Raw genomic sequence first — 18,552 nt, forward strand, 5'->3', positions numbered from 1 at the left:
TATCACCGAGGCGCCGCCTCCAGATTCCGCAGCCACCCACCCCGACATTCCTCGTACTTACTGGCCGTCAGCTGCAGGTCCCCTGGCCGCAGCATTGCGCGAAACGCCGCAACCCAGTCAGCGCGCTTCCACCCACAAGACACAGCGCGCCTAGGCGGGACTCCAGTTCCATTCACCAATCCTGGAATCGTACTCTCGTGACATCAGAGACAGCTAACCAATAACAGGAGACTATCCAGGGGGCGGTGCAGAGGGGAATATTGGAAGTCGATTGGTTCCTCCAAGCCGGAAGTTCTAGGGGAAGGACTAAGTCGGAGCCAATCGCGCGGTGCCTGAGGGTGTCGGCGCGGTCAGTGGCTGCGCTAAGGAGAGCGGTTGTCGCCATGATAGAACAGCAGAAGCGCAAGGGTCCAGAGTTGCCGCTGGTCCCGGTCAAGCGGCAGCGGCATGAGTTGCTGTTGGGAGCCGCGGGGTCGGGCCCCGGAGCGGGGCAGCAGCAGGCGGCGCCCGGAACTTTGCTGCAAGCGGTGAGTGAAGTGGCAGGCGGCCTTCCGCCCTCGGCTCATCCTCCTCTCTTCTCGGAGCGCTGCGCCGGGTGATCTCGCGGCGGCCCTTTCTCCGCGCTGTGCGGGCGGAACGAGACTCGGTATCTGGAGTTAAAGCCGAAAACGTTGTAAAAGCGGCCGACACCCTGCAGATGCTCCTCACGTTTCCCCGTTTGACGCCGGTTTTCGGCGTCTCGACCGCCCTGTGAGGTGGCGTTAGAATTAGAGTTAAGGGTCTTGAGCTCAAAACCGGCGTTAGCATCCTAAATCTTCCAGGATCCGGCGTAAACATTCAGAAAAGTTTGTAGAATGGATGGAGGAAGGAAGGAAAGAAGGAAATGAGTGATACTGGTTCGCTTTGGGACTTTGGGCAAGTTGCTTTTCCCTTTATTTCTGTGCACTAGTATTAACAACTGAATAATAGCTAACCTTCATTGAGCCGTTGTACCAAGTGCTTTATATGTGAAAACTCCTTTAACCTTGGTAACAGCTTAAGAGTTAGGAACCATTATTATCCCATTTTGTAGCTGGGAAAACAAACTCTTATCTAGTAAGTGATAGAAACAGATTTTAAGCCCAGAATCCATGCGCTTAACTGCATTTCTTGTAGGCTAGAGATAATGATCACATCTTTCCTTCCGTGCTGTTAGGCTCAGATGAAGAAATACATGTGTGTCCCCCCTCTCTCAACTCCTCAACCAGCCGGTTAGCAAATCCTGTTTGGCGCTGTCCTCAAAATATATACAGAATTGCTATGGCCTCCATCACTAACTTGTGGTCTAAGCTATTATTATCTCATCATTATTATTATATTATATACTATTATGTTGTTATCTCATTATTGCAGTAGAGTCCTGACTGGTATTCCTGTTTCTGCTATTATGTGATCAGTCTATTCTCAATCCAGCAGCCAGAGGAATTCTTCTAAACTGGCAGATCATGTTACTCTCTGCTGAAAACTTTCAGTGGCTTTCCACTTCACTCCGAGTAAAACTAGAATCCTTACAGTCTTTTGCCGGCTTTGCCTTTACCTCTCTGATCTAACAATTTTCCATTGCTCACCCTGCTCCAGTGACACTGGCTTCCGTGCTTCTGCCTCACAGCCTTTGCATTTGCTGCTCCCTCTACTTGAATACTCTTCTTCCAAATGTGTGCATGGTTTACACACATCTCCAAATTTTTGCTCACATATCTCTCTTTCAGTGAGGACTTTCCTTACCAGCGTATTTTAAATTGCAATACCTTGTACTCACTAACCCACATTGCTGCTTTTTCTGTTGTACCACCATCTGTAGGTTCTAGTTGTTCTCTCTGTCCCTCCCTCCTTCCCACTAGAACACAAACTCCATTGTTTATTTTGTTCACTGCTGTTTTCCCAGTGCTTAGAACAGTGCTTGGCACATAGTATTTTTTTAATAAATGAGTAAGCTGGAAATTACTGAAGAGATTTGGGGATTATTGATAGTGTACTTATTCTTCCACTGACAAGTAAGAATATCAGCCCAGGTTTCGGTGAATTGCCCAAGAGTAGGCTTATGTCGCGACCATAATCAAAACTACTTTCCCCAATAATCTGTACCCTGCAGGGTTGTTGGGAAGCTCAGTTCAATCATTCATTCTTTTTTTTTTTTTTTTAAGATTTTATTTATTTTTTTTTCCCCCCAAAGCCCCAGTAGATAGCTGTATGTCATAGCTGCACATCCTTCTAGTTGCTGTATGTGGGACTCGGCCTCAGGATGGACAGAGAAGTGGTGCCTCGGTGCGCGCCCGGGATCCAAACCCGGGCCACCAGCATCGGAGCGCGCGCACTTAACCACCAAGCCATTGGGCCGGCCCTCAATCATTCATTGTTTAATTGAACTAGAGACTGGGAAAACAGTGTTGAATGACCCAGGCAGGGGCCCTGCACTCACAGAGCTTCTTTTCTAGTAGGGAATAAAGACAAAATATGTAAACAAATACATAAGGAGGGTAATTTCAGGTAGTAATAAGTGCTGTGAGGGAATACAGTAGGGTTCATGGACTAGAGGGGCAGTGGGGCACTGCTTGAGTTTGAATGCTCCAGGAAAGACTTTCTGAAGAGGAAACATTTGAAAGGAGCCAAACACAGGAAGATCTAGGGGAAGAGGATTCCTGTCAGGGGCAACAAAAGTGTAAAGATCCTGAGGCAGAAATGAGCTTAACATGTTTGAGCAATTAAAAGTTGGCTATGGGACAGGAGCAGAGTGAGGAAGGAGGAATGTTGGTATAACAGGTAGACCCTGGAAACCTCAGCAGGAGAGTATCAAATTGGAGGTGTAAGTTATGTGAGAAGAGCTGTCATTCTCTAAATCAGAAGAAATTCGTTCACTCGTTGTTTCCCTTGTCTTTTTCCGCCACCCACCCCCGCCTCCACAATTGTGCAGCCTCCTTGGTCTGTATGCAGTGACTACCCTGTACCTCTCTCTTTTGTGTAGGGCCCTCCAAGATGTTCCTCCCTTCAAGCCCCAATCATGCTTCTCTCAGGACATGAAGGAGAAGTGTACTGCTGCAAGTTTCACCCCAATGGATCCACCTTAGCATCTGCAGGATTTGACCGACTAATATGTAAGGCATAGTTTTTGAATCTGGAGTGATTGCTCTCTTCCCGATAGTAATTATTTTTAAAACCTTCAGTGCCACAGAAGGTATCAGTCTGAGTTGGTCACATGAGAAACTACGGCTAACATGCTAAAATAGGATCAAGAAAATGCTGAATGATCTTGGGTGTAGAACTTGGGGTCCATGTGGTAAATACAGAAGGAATTACGTTACTAGTTAGAAGGTGAGTTGCTGTAGTTTGAGAATATCTTCCTCATGGAGGCAAATCTTGAGCTGATTTTGCAAGATAAGAGATCCATGTTTAACAGGTTAATGGGAGTAATAGAGAACTTTTCCCAAAGGTATGAGGCTCTCCTCCTGATCCACTCTCAGAATCTTAGCATATAGGAAGGAAGGAGGGGATCCTAAAGTGACAACTCGCTTGGATAATCTACCTATACATCATTAGGATCTGCTACCAAATTCTCAGCTACTAGTCGGGAATACCCGTTTTTGAGGAATAGGTAGAAAAAATCAGTTTGGGGAGTCATTAGGAAAAGCAAGAGAGAAGATAACAGAAACATCTGACTTTTTGCCTTCTGGCATCATTTGCCACATTGTGAGATGAATTGAGTCCTTTGGCTCTGCTTATAACTCTGTACCTTGGGCCGGCCCTGTGGCTTGGTGGTTAAGTGCGCGCGCTGCGATGCTGGTGGCCCGGGTTCGGATCCCGGGTGCGCATCGAGGCACCACTTCTCCGTTCATCCTGAGGCCGAGTCCCACATACAGCAACTAGAAGGATGTGCAGCTACGACACACAACTATCCACTGGGGCTTTGGGGGGAAAAATAAAATAAATAAAATCTTTAACTCTGTACCTCAAGGTGGGTGATATCTGTCTTCACTGTTTTGATTTAGATGTTCTAGTTCTATGATCCTTAAATTTACTGGTCGGCCGAGTATCTGGAAGGCTTAGGGATCTTTGCAGAACATCCTTGAATTACTGATACGCTTAATTTCATCAAACAAACTAGAAACAGTTTTATCAGCAGAAAAATAACTACATATGTACCTTATCCTGTGTGAAGGTGCTCCTTAATAATACTCACCAAACTTCACTGTTGGCTAGACCAGGCTCCCTGAGGATAGGAGCTATGTCTATTTGTTTACCTCATTTTACCCCAGCACCTGGTGTGTAATAGGTACTTAGTACCTGTGGAATGAGTAAATGTAGTATAAAATCATTGCCATGTGACTTTCAAGTCAGTTGCAGCTTCCTAGGTTTTCCATAAGTGCCATCATTTTGCCATCTGCTTATATACTCAGAGCAGACAAGTAGTAGTGAGTGTCAACGTTTTTAAAATTACAGAAAAAAACTTAAGATTTAAAAAATTATATCCATTAACGAAATTTTTTTAACTTCATGAAAAGTGAAAATACTGTTTTATTTTTGTTTTAGTGTCTGGAGAATTGGTCTAGCTGGTGGAACCAGTAGTGTTCCAAGGGAGTATAATTTCAGAACTGTTGTTCTGGTACATTCATAAGTACCGTTTCCGTGGCTAGTAATGAGTTTTCTTTTGCCTAGTAATGCTCACAAAACCTCTGTCTCCCTAATAGTATTGTGGAATGTGTATGGTGACTGTGATAACTATGCTACATTGAAGGGACACAGTGGAGCCGTGATGGAACTGCATTACAACACAGATGGCAGGTGAGTATTCTGCGTTGTGGAATGACAGCTGCTTCTCATACTAATTCTTCTTGGCATCCTTTCACATTTCATTCTTGAGTTTTCTCTCTCAGGGACCATGCTGTCAAAAACTACTGTGTTTTGGGCAACTAATTTATTATCCTGTCATCACCACACCAAGTGAGGTGCTTATTGTTCCGTGTGTGCCTTTATAAATACATCATCTCTGTCATCTCTAATATCAACAGTCCAGACAAATTTGTTTCTTTTTTAAGACCGTAAAACAAAATAATTTTTATTTGTAGAAATTAGTCTTTTTTATTATAAAAGTAATAAGATATTTATTTTGAGAAGCTCAAAAAAAAAAAAAAAAACAGAAAAATGAAAAAATAGCCTATATTCCTACCACTCCAAAGATAATCATTGTTAATATTATGATACGTTTTTCTCAAGCCTTTTTTCCACTCAAAACTGTTTGGTTTTTACATATATGTTAGAGCTACATGTACAATCTTGTCTACTGTTTTCCTTTAACATTATTCACTAACATATCTGTTTATCATAAACATTGCAATGATTGTGTAATTTTAGAATAACTGTAGATAAAATAGAAATGTGGTTATACAAAGTTAATTAATCCTACTTGTTATTTCAGTAAATATTCATTGTTTTACACCTCTGACCTCTAAAATCTTAGGGTTCCCTGAATCAACTGGTACATAGCCTTGTATAGATTTTTGCTGTTAATATTTGAGTAAAGAAAGCATTATAAGATCAATTATATCTTAGAAATCATCCTCAGAGACAAAATAAAAGCTTTGATTTTTAGAGAAAGGATTGGAATTACTGAGCCATTGGGTCAGGAATTGCCGGACTGTCTTCCCTCTGCAGCAGGGAGGGGTTAAACGTTTTCAAGGAGGAGGACGTCTTGTGTGTAAAGTTTTGTCTATCACAAGGAGGAAAAGGCTGAGAAAACTGCTGTGTTAGATGTATAGTATGTCATGGGGGCTGCAGAAGGAAGTTTCTTTTACATTTCACAGGGTAGACCTTGTAACTGCATCTGGAGCACCAGTAAGATTTTGTTAGGTAGGGTGAGGCATTACAGCGTCACATGCCAAACTCAGAGCACAAGATGTCAGTGATCTTGAAGAGTTTGGCACATTTTGGCAAGAAGGAAAGATAGGCTGCTGTTGTTTGTCTTCACTTATTTCTTTTTTGTTCTTCCTCTTACCTTCTAGTATGCTCTTCTCAGCATCCACAGATAAAACTGTGGCTGTGTGGGATAGTGAAACAGGCGAGAGGGTTAAAAGGCTGAAGGGACATACTTCCTTTGTGAATTCCTGTTATCCAGCCAGGAGGGGCCCCCAGCTTGTCTGCACTGGCAGTGATGATGGCACAGTTAAGGTGAGTGTTGTCTGTCTGTGTGTTGTAGCTTCTGAGGTGACATAATGTGAACCTTATCTTGCCTTCCCGCCTGTGCTGTACCTTCCTCTCCACGACTTTGTCTTAGCAGTCATTTCTCAAAACAGATGCTTTTTTAAATAAGTTTAAAATAATAAGCCATTTTTTAAGATATCTTACAGAATAATATTAGAACCATATATAACCATTGTGACTTGGAATAAAATGGACCACCTGAATTGGATTCTTGGCTCAGCTGTTTACTTAATTGTGTGATCTTGGCCAGTTTACTTTTCTGATCCTCAGTTTCCCAAACTTTAGAACAGTGACAGTAATAGTCATGTCTTACAAGGCTATTGTTAAATTAGTCGGTATATAAAAAAGTCAATGGTAGAGTAACACAGCATGGGATCTTAAAGGTCATTTAGTCCAATGATTTCCAATCTGTCTGCATATCAGAATCACCTGAAGAACCTGTTAAAAATACCCAGATTTGGGGCTGGCCCCGTGGTGCAAGCAGTTAAGTGCGCGTGCTCCGCTGCGGCAGCCCGGGGTTCGGCGGTTCGGATCCCGGGCGGGCACCGATGCACTGCTTGTCAAGCCATGCTGTGGCAGCGTCCCATATAAAGTAGAGGAAGATGGGCATGGATGTTAGCTCAGGGCCAGTCTTCCTCAGGAAAAACAAAAAAAAATTACCCAGATTCTGGTTCAGTAGGTCGGGATGGGAATTTTTTTTTAATTAAGACTTTATTATAACGGGCCGGCCCCGTGGCTTGGCAGTTAAAATTATTTAAAAAAAAAAAAAAAAAGACTTTATTATTTTAGAGCCCTTTTAGGTTCACAGCAAGATTGAGGGGAAGGGACAGAGATTTCCCCATATACCCACTGCCCTCACACATGCATAGCCTCCCCCCATTATCAACGTCCCTCACCAGAGGGGTACGTTTGTTAACAATTGGTGAACCTACATTGACACATCATAATCACCCAAAGTCCATACTTTACATCAGGGTTCACTTTTAGTGTTGTACATTCTTTGGGTTTGGACAAACGTATAATGACATAGATCCATTGCTATGGCATCATACAGAGTATTGTCACTGCACTAAAAATCCTCTGTGCTCCACCTATTGATCCTTCCCAACCCCTGGCAACCACTGATCTTTCTACGGTCTCCATAGTCTTGCCTTTTCCAGAATGTTGTATAGTTGGAATCATACAGTATGTAGCCTTTTCAGATTGGCTTCTTTCACTTAGTAATATGCATTTAAGGCTCTTCCATGTCTTTTCATGGCTTCGTAGCTCATTTCTTTCTAGCTCTGAATAGTAGTTTTTTGTCTGGATGTACCACAGTTTGTTTATCCATTCACCTACTGAAGGACATCTTGGTTGCTTCCAAGAGTTGGCATTTGTGAATAAAGCTGCCGTAAACATTCGTGTGCAGGTGTTTGTTGAACCTAAGTTTTCAACTCCTTTGGGTAAATACTGAGCAGCACTGTTGCTGGGTCATATGGTAAGAGTATGTTTAGTTTTGTAAGAAACTGCCAATCTGTCTTCCAAAGTGGCTGTACCATTTAGCATTCCCATCAGCAATGAATGAGAAGTCCTGATTGCTCAACATCCTCATTAGTATTTGGTGTTGTCAGTGTTTTGGATTTTGGCCTTTCTAATAGATATGGTATTTCATTGTTGGTTTAATTTGCATTTCCCTGATGACATGTGAAAAGGAGCATCTTTCATATGTTTGTCATCTGAATATCTTTGGTGAGGTGTCTTTTCAGGTCTTTAGCTCATTTTTTAATCGGGTTGTTTGTTTTCTTATTGCTGAGTTTTAAGAATTCTTTGTATATTTTGGATAACAGTCCTTTATCAGATATGTCTTTTGCAACTATTTTCTCTCGGTCTGTAGCTTGTCTTCTCATTCTCTTGACATTGTCTTTCACAGAGCAGAAGTTTTAATTTTAATGAAGTATAGCTATCAATTATTTCTTTTCATGGATTGTGCCGTTGGTGTTGTATCTAAAAAGTCATTACCATACCCAAGGTCATCTAGGTTTTCTTCTGTGTTACCTTCTAGGAGTTTTATATTTTACATTTTATATTTATGATCCATTTTGAGTTAATTTTTTGAAAGGTGCAACGTCTGTGTCTAGCTAGTCATTTTTTTGCATGTGGACGTCCAGTTGTTCCAGCACCATTTGTTGAAGAAACTACGTTTACTCCATCGTATTGCCTTTGCTCTTTTGTCAGAGATCAGTTGACTGTATTTATGGGCGTCTATTTCTGGGCTCTCTGTTCTCTTCCATTGATCTATCTGTCTGTTCTTTTGCCAGTACCACACTGTCTTGGTTACTGTAGCTTTATAGTAAGTCTTGAAGTCGGGTAATGTCAGTCTCCAACTTTGTTGTTCTCCTTCAATATTGCGTTGGCAATTTTGGGTCTTTTGTTTCTCCATATAAACTTTACAATCAATTTGTTGATTTCCGCAAAATAACTTGCTGGAATTTTGTTGGGGATTGCACTGAATCTATAGATCAAGTTGAGAAGAACTGGGCCGGCCCCGTGGCTTAGTTAGCGGTTAAGTGCATGCACTCCGCTGCTGGCGGCCCGGGTTAGGATCCCGGGCGTGCAGACGCACCGCTTCACCGACCATGCTGAGGCTGCGTCCCACATACAGCAACTAGAAGGATGTGCAGCTATGACATACAACTATCTACTGGGGCTTTGGGGGAAAAAATAAATAAATAAATAAAATTATAAAAAAAAAAAAGTTGAGAAGAACTGACATCTTGACAATACTGAGTCTTCCTAGTCACAAGCATGGAATATCTCTCCATTTATTTAGTTCTTTGATTTTGTTCATCAGAGTTTTGAAGTTTTCCTCATAGAGATCTTGTACATAATTTGTTAAATTTATATCTAAGTAGTTCGTTTTGTGAATGCTAATATAAATGATACTATGTTTTTAAGAAGTATAATTTTAAACATGTTCCTCAAATCATTTGATGGAGCAGGTCTGACATTTTGGGAACCACTGATCTCACTCAGCATCCTCATTTTAGAAGTGAGGAAAATGAGGCCTAGACATGGTAACTTACTTCAGGGGCACACTGCTTTGTAGTACCAACCATTTTATTCTTTCCTTGGCACTACTTTTGTTTTGTTTTTTTTTTTTTTAAAGATTTTATTTATTTATTTTTTCCCCCCAAAGCCTCAGTAGATAGCTGTGTGTCATAGCTGCACATCCTTCTAGTTGCTGTATGTGGGACGCGGCCTCAGCATGGCCAGAGAAGCAGCGCGTCGGTGCGAGCCCGGGATCCGAACCTGGGTCGCCAGCAGTGGAGCACGCTCACTTAACCACCAAGCCACGGGGCCGGCCCTGGCACTACTTTTGGACTCTGGTATTTTAATGATTAAACACAGAGAGACTTCGTAGTAGTACATCTGAGAAATCACACTAAACATATGATTGTTGCTTTTTTAAATGAATTTGCTTTTTTTCATAATTAAAGATGGTGACAATGACGTACTAGATTATCTGCTTTGAGATGTTTTTCTACTAAATGGTTTTTATAATATACCTAATCACTTGGGACCCCTTGGTGCTTGGCTAGGAGGAGAGTCTGTGGCTTAGGAATGGTTCTGAAGCCCAGAGCTCTTAATCTAGGTGTACTGTAGTTGGAGAGTCTTAACACTAGCTGATTTGATAATTGGCATTTCAAAAGGCAGTAAGAGATGAGAGTGCCCTAATGAATTTTGTTAACAAACATTTATTGAGGGCCTGCTATCATAAACATCTAGAAACTTATTCTTGTTTATTTTCGCCTTTTCTTCCTTTACCTTTTCTCTCACTTTCTTTCATTTTGTCTTTTCTTCTTTATCTTTGTCCTCATGCTTGTCTGTCTGTCCTTAGCTTTTTCTTTTCCTACTACCCTCCATTGTGAATATATGTCTGTCTTTTTTATCCTTTCCTCTTTCAGTTTCTTGCTTCTCTTCTCCCTTAGTTGAACAGGATATGAAATAATTATTTTAACTTTATTACTCAAGGTAATATTTTTTAAATGTGCAACATGTCACATCACCTAAAGGTGACTACTTTTTGACCAGTTCCTTATTTTTAATTTCAACATATTATTTGTAATTAATGCTTCATTGAACAGCCTTTTATATATGCCTTTTAGTTACTTGTCAAGTTGAATGCTTTGTTTTCTATTACTAGGTTTGTAAGTACAAGAATTGAATAACCTCTGCTTATCTAAGGGGGAAAACATCATGTTGCTCTTTACTTGTCAGAGTTCTCAACAGAAAGCAAAGATTTCAGTAACTCTTGCATTTTCAGTCTAAAAATGATATCCTGGGTATTATCCATACCAATACTTTTCAGATTTTTTAGCAATTCATTCTTTTTTCTAATAAAACAATTAAGTGAAATCATATATATATATGAATTGTTCCCTTTCACGAACGATTCACTAGCGCCGTTACGTAAACCAAAGCGAGGAGGGTTGTTAGGGTTAGAGGTAGTGTGGGCCAAAGTGGCCCAGAGTTGGGTGTCAGAGCCCAAGTGAGGTGAGGAGAGTATCCATACGGGATGGGGGCCATCCAGTAGAGGGAGCTGGGAACTGAATCGGCTAAGGAGGGCATCCACACAACACAGGATAGGTAGCCCACTGTGGGGAATTGGAGGGGGAGCAAGGGGGAGCAGCCCAGCGTGGAGAGTCAGTGCCCCAGCAGACTAACGTCGGGGGAGACAGTGTGGTTGTCAGAGCCTGAGCTGAGGGGTGCCCACACAAGGTGGGCGCAGTTCAGCTAGGGAGTCTGAGGCTGAGCAGGGTAAGGATGGCGTCCCTGGGGAAGGGCAGCCTGGAGAGGGATATTGGAGCCAAAGCAGAATGAAGGAGGCATTCACACAGAGGGATGACCCAAATAGGATAAGGAAGGGGTCCACATAGGGTCTGCCCAGAATAGGAATCACAGTTCAAACAGGGAAGGGAGGACATCCATGCGGGAGAAGGGTGGAAAAGGGTATGGGAGCTTGGTTACATACAGGAAGCTTGATGCACATAAGTAAATAAGGATAATGGGAGGCACATTTCTCACCGTCAGCAAGTTACCAATACAGAAAGAGAGAAAACTAAAATGCGTCTTGTGTTGTTGGTATTGAATTGGAAGTATCAATGTGAACTCATGTGGTTCAATATATAAACAGATAGGATAGGAAAAAAATAGAATGTAAATGTGAGTTTATAGATGTGTGTATGCCTGCATATATTGCCTAACTGTCCACTGAGAGAGTTTAGGAACACCACCACCCCAAGAGCAATGAGCACCTCTACTACCCAGGTCTTGGCCTTTAAATACCATTTTCCACTAAAAGGAACCAGGGCTCTTTATGTCAAGACTGGGCAGGGAAGTACATGATGAGCCTGGAAGATCTTGTGCAAGAAAGCTTGTCCAAAGAACATCTTAATCAAATGAGCAAATTGAACATTACTAGTAATGGGACAAATCAAAACTGTGAGCCACTCGATAGGATACAGTGAAAATGCAGCATCACCTCAGTGATATTCTTGCCAAAGATGCGTAACTTAAATCTGATCATGAGGGAACATCAGACAAACCCAAAGTGAGGGACATTCTACAAAATAACTGTTCTGTAATTTTGAGAAATGTCAAGGTAATGAAACTCAAGGAAAGTCTGAGAAACTCTTCCAGGCTGAAGGAGACTAAAGAAACATGACAGCTGGGGCCGGCCCAGTGGCGCAGCCGTTAAGTGCACACGCTCCACTTTGGCGGCCCGGGGTTCACAGGTTCAGATCCTGGGCGCACACCAACGCACCGTTTGTCAAGCCATGCTGTGGTGGTGTCCCATATAAAGTAGAGGAAAATGGGCACGGATGTTAGCCCAGGGCCAATCTTCCTCAGCCAAAAAAAAACAGGAAGATTGGCATGGATGTTAGCTCAGGGCTAGTCTTCCTCACAAAAAAAAAAAAAGAAAGAAAGAAACATGACAGCTAAATTCAATACATGATTCCAAACTAAATCTTTTTGCAATAAAAGCCATTATTGGGACAAGTTGTAAAACCTGAATGAGATCCGAGGATCAGGTGGTAGTAATGTATCCGTGTTAATTTCTTGATTCTGATGGTTGTGTTGAGGTTATGTAGGAGAATATCTTTGTAGGTTAAACACACTAAAGTATCTAGGAGCGAGGGGGCATTAGGTCAGCAACTCTCAAATTATTTAGGCAAAAACAATGTTCTCTTTTACTTTCAGCTTGTTTTTTGTAAGTTTGTGAATGTTTCAAAGTAAGATAATCTTTTAAAAATGATGGTTGTCTGGAACTAAAATTCTAAAATATTTGAATGAAACTTTAAGTGGCTGCCATAGCTTTTAGGATCAAGACAAAGACTGATTTGACCTAAGTAGAGAATATCTGTTAAGACAAAGATTGTAGTAAATCTGGTAAGATATGTAGGAGCTAGATTATCAAGGCCTTGTATACTTAGCTAGGAGGTTTGGACTTGATTCTATGGCCAGAGGCGTTGACAGGCAGGGGGTGAGTCTCTAGAAGAGGAGTGAAGCACTCTTTTTGGACCATTTATCTGAGTAACTAAACTGAAGCCTTTCTAGCTCATGTTTCCATGAATGAAGTAGAAACTACTTTTCATGCTAAACCATGAGAATTTGGAGGAAGAGACAACTTGGCACAGAGACATCTCAGTCTCTACTTGTTTACCACAGGGTTGAATTTAATCCCCTGGCCTTTACTAAGATTCCATGGCTCATCCCTTTCTTTTTTATGACAGTCTTTTAAAACTTGGAACACAGTCACCCAAGGTCTTTCTCTTCTGAATGAAATGACCCATGCTCTTGAAACATTTCCCAATGGTGGTCAGCCCTGGTGGCCTAGTGGGTAAGTTTGGGCACGCTTTGCTTCAGAGGCTGGGGTTCAGTTACCAGGGGCAAACCTACATTACTTATCTGTTAGCGGCCATGCTGTGGTGGCAGCTCACATTTAAAAAAAGGAAAAAAAGAGGAAGGTTGGCGACGGATGTTTGCTCAGGGTGAATTTCCCTCAGCAAAAAAAAAAACACATTTCCCCATGGTTCATCTTCTCAAGTCTGTTAGTCACTTGTTGAAACATTTCTAGGCCCTATTATCCACACTTTAAAAATGTAGACCTATGTTGTATAATAAGTTCTTTCCTCTCCTTTTATTAATAAATCAAACAGCCATTAAAAATAAATGTTTAGGGCCGGCCCCGTGGCTTAGCGGTTAAGTGCGTGCGCTCTGCTGCTGGCGGCCCGGGTTCGGATCCCGGGTGCGCACCGACGCACCACTTCTCCGGCCATGCTGAGGCCGCGTCCCACATGCAGCAACTAGAAGGATGTGCAGCTGTGACATACAACTATCTACTGGGGCTTTGGGAGAAGAAATAAATAAAATTAAAAAATAAAATAAATGTTTAACTTTTTAAAATATATATATATTAGTTTAGTAATTATAAGAAATTAGCACACATTTTACACTTTAAAGTTAATACAACATTAATATAATAGAATCAGACAGTACTAAACCCTAGTCCTCATTTTACTGTTGACTTCCTGGGTGTTCTTCAAGTCAGTTCCTTCTTTGAGCTTTAGTTTTCTTTTTTTTTTTTTAAAGATTTTATTTATTTATTTTTTCCCCCCAAAGCCCCAGTAGACAGTTGTATGTCATAGCTGCACATCCTTCTAGTTGCTGTATGTGGGACTCGGCCTCAGGATGGACGGAGAAGTGGTGCTTCGGTGCGCGCCCAGGATCCGAACCCTGGGCCACCAGCATCGGAGCGCGCGCACTTAACCACCAAGCCACGGGGCCGGCCCTGAGCTTTAGTTTTCTCATCTATAAAAGTTGGGATTAAACTAGATAGTCTAAGCATGGTAACCTTTAAACATTTTTTGTCACAATGTACATTAAGGAATACATTTTATACTGTGACCCAATATATACTCCCCTCAATACACCTGTATATGCTTCTGAACCAACTCTTTCTTTATGTGACATTCACTGTCTTCTCTGTAATTTTTTTTATTGAGGTAAAATTTACATAACATAAAATTCACCATTTCAACCACTTTAAAAAGTACACAATTCAGTGGCTTTTAGTACGTTCACAATGTTGTGTGACCATCACCACATTCTAATACCAGAACATTTTCATCACCCGCAAAAAGAAACCCCATACCCGTTAAGCAGTCACCACTTTTCCTCTACCTTCCAGCCCCTGGCAACCAGTAATCTGCTTTTCTGTCTCTACAGACTTGCCTATTCTGGATATTTCATATAAATAGAATCATACTTGTGGTCTTTTATGTCTGGTTTCTTTCACTTAGCATGTTTTCAGAGTTAATCATATTGTAGCCTGTATCGATACTGCATTCCTTTTTATAGCTAAATAATATTCCATTGTATGACTATACACCTTTTGTTTATCCATGCATCAGTTGATGGATATTAGGTTGTTTCCACTTTATCTTTTTTCCTCCCCAAAGCCCCAGTACATAGTCGTATATTCTAGTTGTAGGTCCTTCTAGTTCTTCCATGTGAGCCGCCGCCACAGCATGGCTACTGACAGCTGAGTGGTGTGGTTCCACACCCAGGAGCTGAACCCCGAGTCAATAAGGCAGAGTGCACCAAACTTTAACCACTAGGCCATCAGGGCTGGTTCTGTTTCCACTTTTTAAAACTATTATGAATAATGCTGCTACAAACATTCATGTACAAATTTTTGTTTGAACACCTGTTTTCATTTCTGTTGAGTATGTGTCTAAGAATGAGATTGCTGGGTCGTATGGTAATTCTCTGTTTAACTTTTTGGGAAATGTCCAAACTTCCACAGCAGCCACATCATTTTATATTCCCACCAATAATGTGTGAGGGTTCCGATTTCTCCACATCCTCATCCACACTTGTTATTTTCTGTGTGTGTTTTTTGGGGTTTTTTTATAACCATTCTAGTGAGCATGAAGTAGTATCTAATTTTTGCTTTGATTTGCATTTCTGAAATGATTTATGATGTGAAGCATCTTTTCATGTGCTTGTTGGGCATTTTTATATCTTTATATGGAGAAATGTTTATTCAAGTCTTTTGCCCATTTATTAATTGGGCTCTTTGTACTTTCATTGTTGGGTTTACGAGTTCTTTATTCTGGATACTAGACCTTTATCAGAAATATGATTTGCAAATATTTCCTCCCACTGTCGATTGGCTTCTCATTTTCTTGGTACTATTCTTTGATGTACAAAAGCTTATTTTACTTTTGTGAAGTCCAATTTATCTGTTTCTTCTTTTGTCACTTGTGCTTTTCATGTCATATCTAATAATTCATTGCCAAATCCAAGGTCATAAAGATTTACCCTTATGTTTTTCCTAAGATTTTCATAGTTTTAGCTTTTACATTTAGGTCTTTGATCCATGTTGAATTTTTACGTATGGTGTGAGGTAAGGGTCTAGCTTCATTCTTTCGCGTGTGGTTATCTAGTCCAAGTATCATTTGTTGAAAAGATTATTAATTTCTGTTTTTCTTCTGTTTAAGCCATACTTTTTTGCTTCTTTACATGCCTCATAATGAAAACTGGGTGTTAGGTGGCAACTCTGGAAATTAGATTCTCCCTGGGGTTTGTTATTGCTGCTGCTTGTAGTTGTGTTTGTTTCGTGAATTTTCTGAAGTAATTTTGTGTGTATTCCTTGTCGTGTGTAGCCACTGAAGTCTCTGTTTCATTAGCTTAGTGATTTGCTAATAATTTGGCAGCAATTTTCTTAATGGGAAGGGAATACTCTCCCAGTCTTTGCAGATTGCCTCTGCAATCTGTGTTGGGGCCTGCCTTCACCTCTCAGCCAGTTTACAACTCTGTGTTAGCCTTCGCTTCCTGCTTGTGCAGAGCCTGCAGGCCAGCAAGAGATGAGAGCATAGGGCCTTCTCAGGTTGTTTCTGAGCATGTGCCCAGCCATGGGCATATGAGTGGCCTTCTGGAGTCCCAGGAATATGTCAGAACTTTTGAATGCCCTTATTCTCCAAATTATCCCATTCCCCAGCCTTTCCTTACTAGCTTTTTGGTTTTTCTTTTGTTTACCCCAACTGTTACCCCTTTGCCTCGGCCAGTAGAGGCTAATACATTTGCCTTTAAATATTTTGGACAGATGCCTCTGCCCTGGGAGATTTCCAAGTTAGGCAGAATAAAAGCAGACCCTTTGGGGTGCCAGCCCCATGGCATAGTGGTTAAGTTCAGCGCATTGCATTTTGGCGGCCCAGGTTCATGGGTTCGGATCCCGGGTGCAGACCTACACCACTCGTCAGCCACGCTGTGGTGGCAACCCACATATAAAGTAGAGGAAAATTGGCACAGATGTTAGCCGAGGGCTAATCTTCCTCAGGCAAAAACTGAGGAAGATTGGCAACAGATGTTAGCTCAGGGCTAATCTTCCTCAACAAACAAAAATAGCAGACCCTTTTACCTCATCCTTCAGAGAGCCACCAGACAGGTAAAAGCAATCACAATTCTTTAAGAATAAGGTATAAAGTCAATTCTCCTCCCTGCAGTACTCAGAACCTATACTGAGTATGTGGGCTCCTGTCTTCAAAGATATTGCTGAGTAGGAGATGGAGCTAGGGTAAGTTAAAACACTACAAAAATCTCTTAGTAAAACTCAGGTGTTTTTTCCTCATTAAGCAGTTCCCTGCCTGCTATAAACTTTTGATTAGTTTCTAGAGGCCTGATACTGCCAGTTTTTTTGCCAGGTAATTTTCTGCTTTTGTAGAGGAGGGACTATCTTTTGGCATTCCCTGCTCTGCCATTTTCACTGATGTAACCTCCTCTCTATGTATTTTTTAATGTAAATAGTAGTCCACAAATGAGTTAGGATCGACAGTTTGAAAATACTGGTCTTGGGGCCGGCCTCGTGGCTTAGCTGTTAAGCGCGCGCGCTCCGCTGCTGTCAGCCCAGGTTCGGATCCCGGGCGCGCACCAACGCATTGCTTCTCCAGCCATGCTGAGGCCGTGTCCCACGTACAGCAACTGGAAGGATGTGCAGCTATGACATACAACTATCTACTGGGGCTTTGGGGGAAAAAAAATAAATTAATTAAATAAATAAAACCTTTAAAAAAAAAAAAGAAAATACTGGTCTTATATCCTTGCTGTGCTAAAAATATATGAACTAAGCTAGTAGAGGATTTCCACTCTAAGGGCATGTTGATTAACTATGTTTATTCCAACTTTAGCAAAGGAGTCTGAAAATATAACCGAAGTGACTTGTTCACAAACCTTCAGATACATTGGCAAAATTGTAGTCACTTCTCACCATGTTGCTAGGATATCCAGACAAGTTTCTGAATGGGGCCCCTATTAGAGATGTGTTCACTTCCACAAAGTTCTTGAACTTAGGCGTGTATTGTGCAATTACTTTTTAGAGTGATGTTACTAGAGACTCTCCTGTTCCTCTGTTTCAGCTTTGGGACATCCGAAAGAAAGCAGCCATCCAGACATTTCAGAACACCTACCAGGTGTTAGCTGTGACCTTCAATGACACAAGTGATCAGATTATTTCTGGTGGAATAGACAACGATATCAAGGTGTGTTTGGTATTTATGTTACATTTCCCTTTCATCTGTCTCCACTCACAGAGGTGAATCTTTCCAAACTTCTGAGAATGTTGTGGCTTTACACTTCACACTAAACTGAAAGGAAGTTAGTAACTTAGATCTTGTTTTCTTTCTGTTCTGTTCTCATTGACTTCCTAAGTCAAGGACTGCATTACAGCACATACAAATGCCATCAGGGACCAGGCAGTTAATGTGAAGTGTCGAGTCCCTGTGTGGGGATTCTTTGAAAATAAAGAGTGCATTCCCTGTCTAAAAATGTTCAAAACCTTTTTTTATTATTTTTTGGAACTACATTGGCCTAATGAGATAGCAGTGAATCAATTTGGGATTCTCTACCCTAATCTCTCAGTGTGTCTTTCTTTTTGAGACTATGGAAAGGAAGCTGTGGGGAATCCATAGCTAAGAATGAGAGACGGTAATGATGTTAGAGAAAGAGGCAATGGGACAGTAGAGTGTAACTCAAGCTTTTGGTTAATTAAGTTGGGTTCTAATCCCAATTCTACCATTTTCTAGTTTTTTGTGGCTTCAAGTAAGTTCTTTGACTTCTTTAAGCCTCTGTTTTCTCGTGTGTGCAGCAGGGGTAAAAATAACATCTACCTCATAAGGTTGTTGTGGGGATCTTCCTTCAACTCCACATCCTCTTGTTATTGCCCTGTCAGTCCTCCCCCTCACGGCCAAACTTCTTGAAAGAGTATGATAGTGGTGATGA

The 18,552-nt window shown here is 41.4% G+C and overlaps 2 protein-coding genes across 3 annotated transcripts in view; one reads left to right on the forward strand and one right to left on the reverse strand.

The window, feature by feature from the left end:
* The window catches only part of ZCCHC17 (zinc finger CCHC-type containing 17), a 65,308-nt gene extending 65,178 nt beyond the window's left edge, over positions 1 to 130 (reverse strand). For both annotated transcript variants that reach the window (XM_004425863.3, XM_087446403.1), the window contains exon 1: positions 62 to 130. The gene's annotated coding sequence lies outside the window, so the exon portion shown is untranslated. The remainder of the gene's footprint in view (positions 1 to 61) is intronic.
* Positions 131 to 366: 236 nt separating this feature from the next.
* The window catches only part of SNRNP40 (small nuclear ribonucleoprotein U5 subunit 40), a 35,332-nt gene continuing 17,146 nt past the window's right edge, over positions 367 to 18,552 (forward strand). The window contains exons 1-5 of the mRNA XM_004425862.3: positions 367 to 527; positions 3,002 to 3,131; positions 4,722 to 4,815; positions 6,033 to 6,198; positions 17,691 to 17,813. Of these exons, the coding sequence (XP_004425919.1) occupies positions 384 to 527; positions 3,002 to 3,131; positions 4,722 to 4,815; positions 6,033 to 6,198; positions 17,691 to 17,813 (657 nt within the window). The 5' untranslated portion in view covers positions 367 to 383. The remainder of the gene's footprint in view (positions 528 to 3,001; positions 3,132 to 4,721; positions 4,816 to 6,032; positions 6,199 to 17,690; positions 17,814 to 18,552) is intronic.

Source organism: Ceratotherium simum, chromosome 22, assembly GCF_057802395.1.
Source record: "Ceratotherium simum simum isolate JZ-2026a chromosome 22, ASM5780239v1, whole genome shotgun sequence".
Classification (NCBI taxonomy): domain Eukaryota; kingdom Metazoa; phylum Chordata; class Mammalia; order Perissodactyla; family Rhinocerotidae; genus Ceratotherium; species Ceratotherium simum.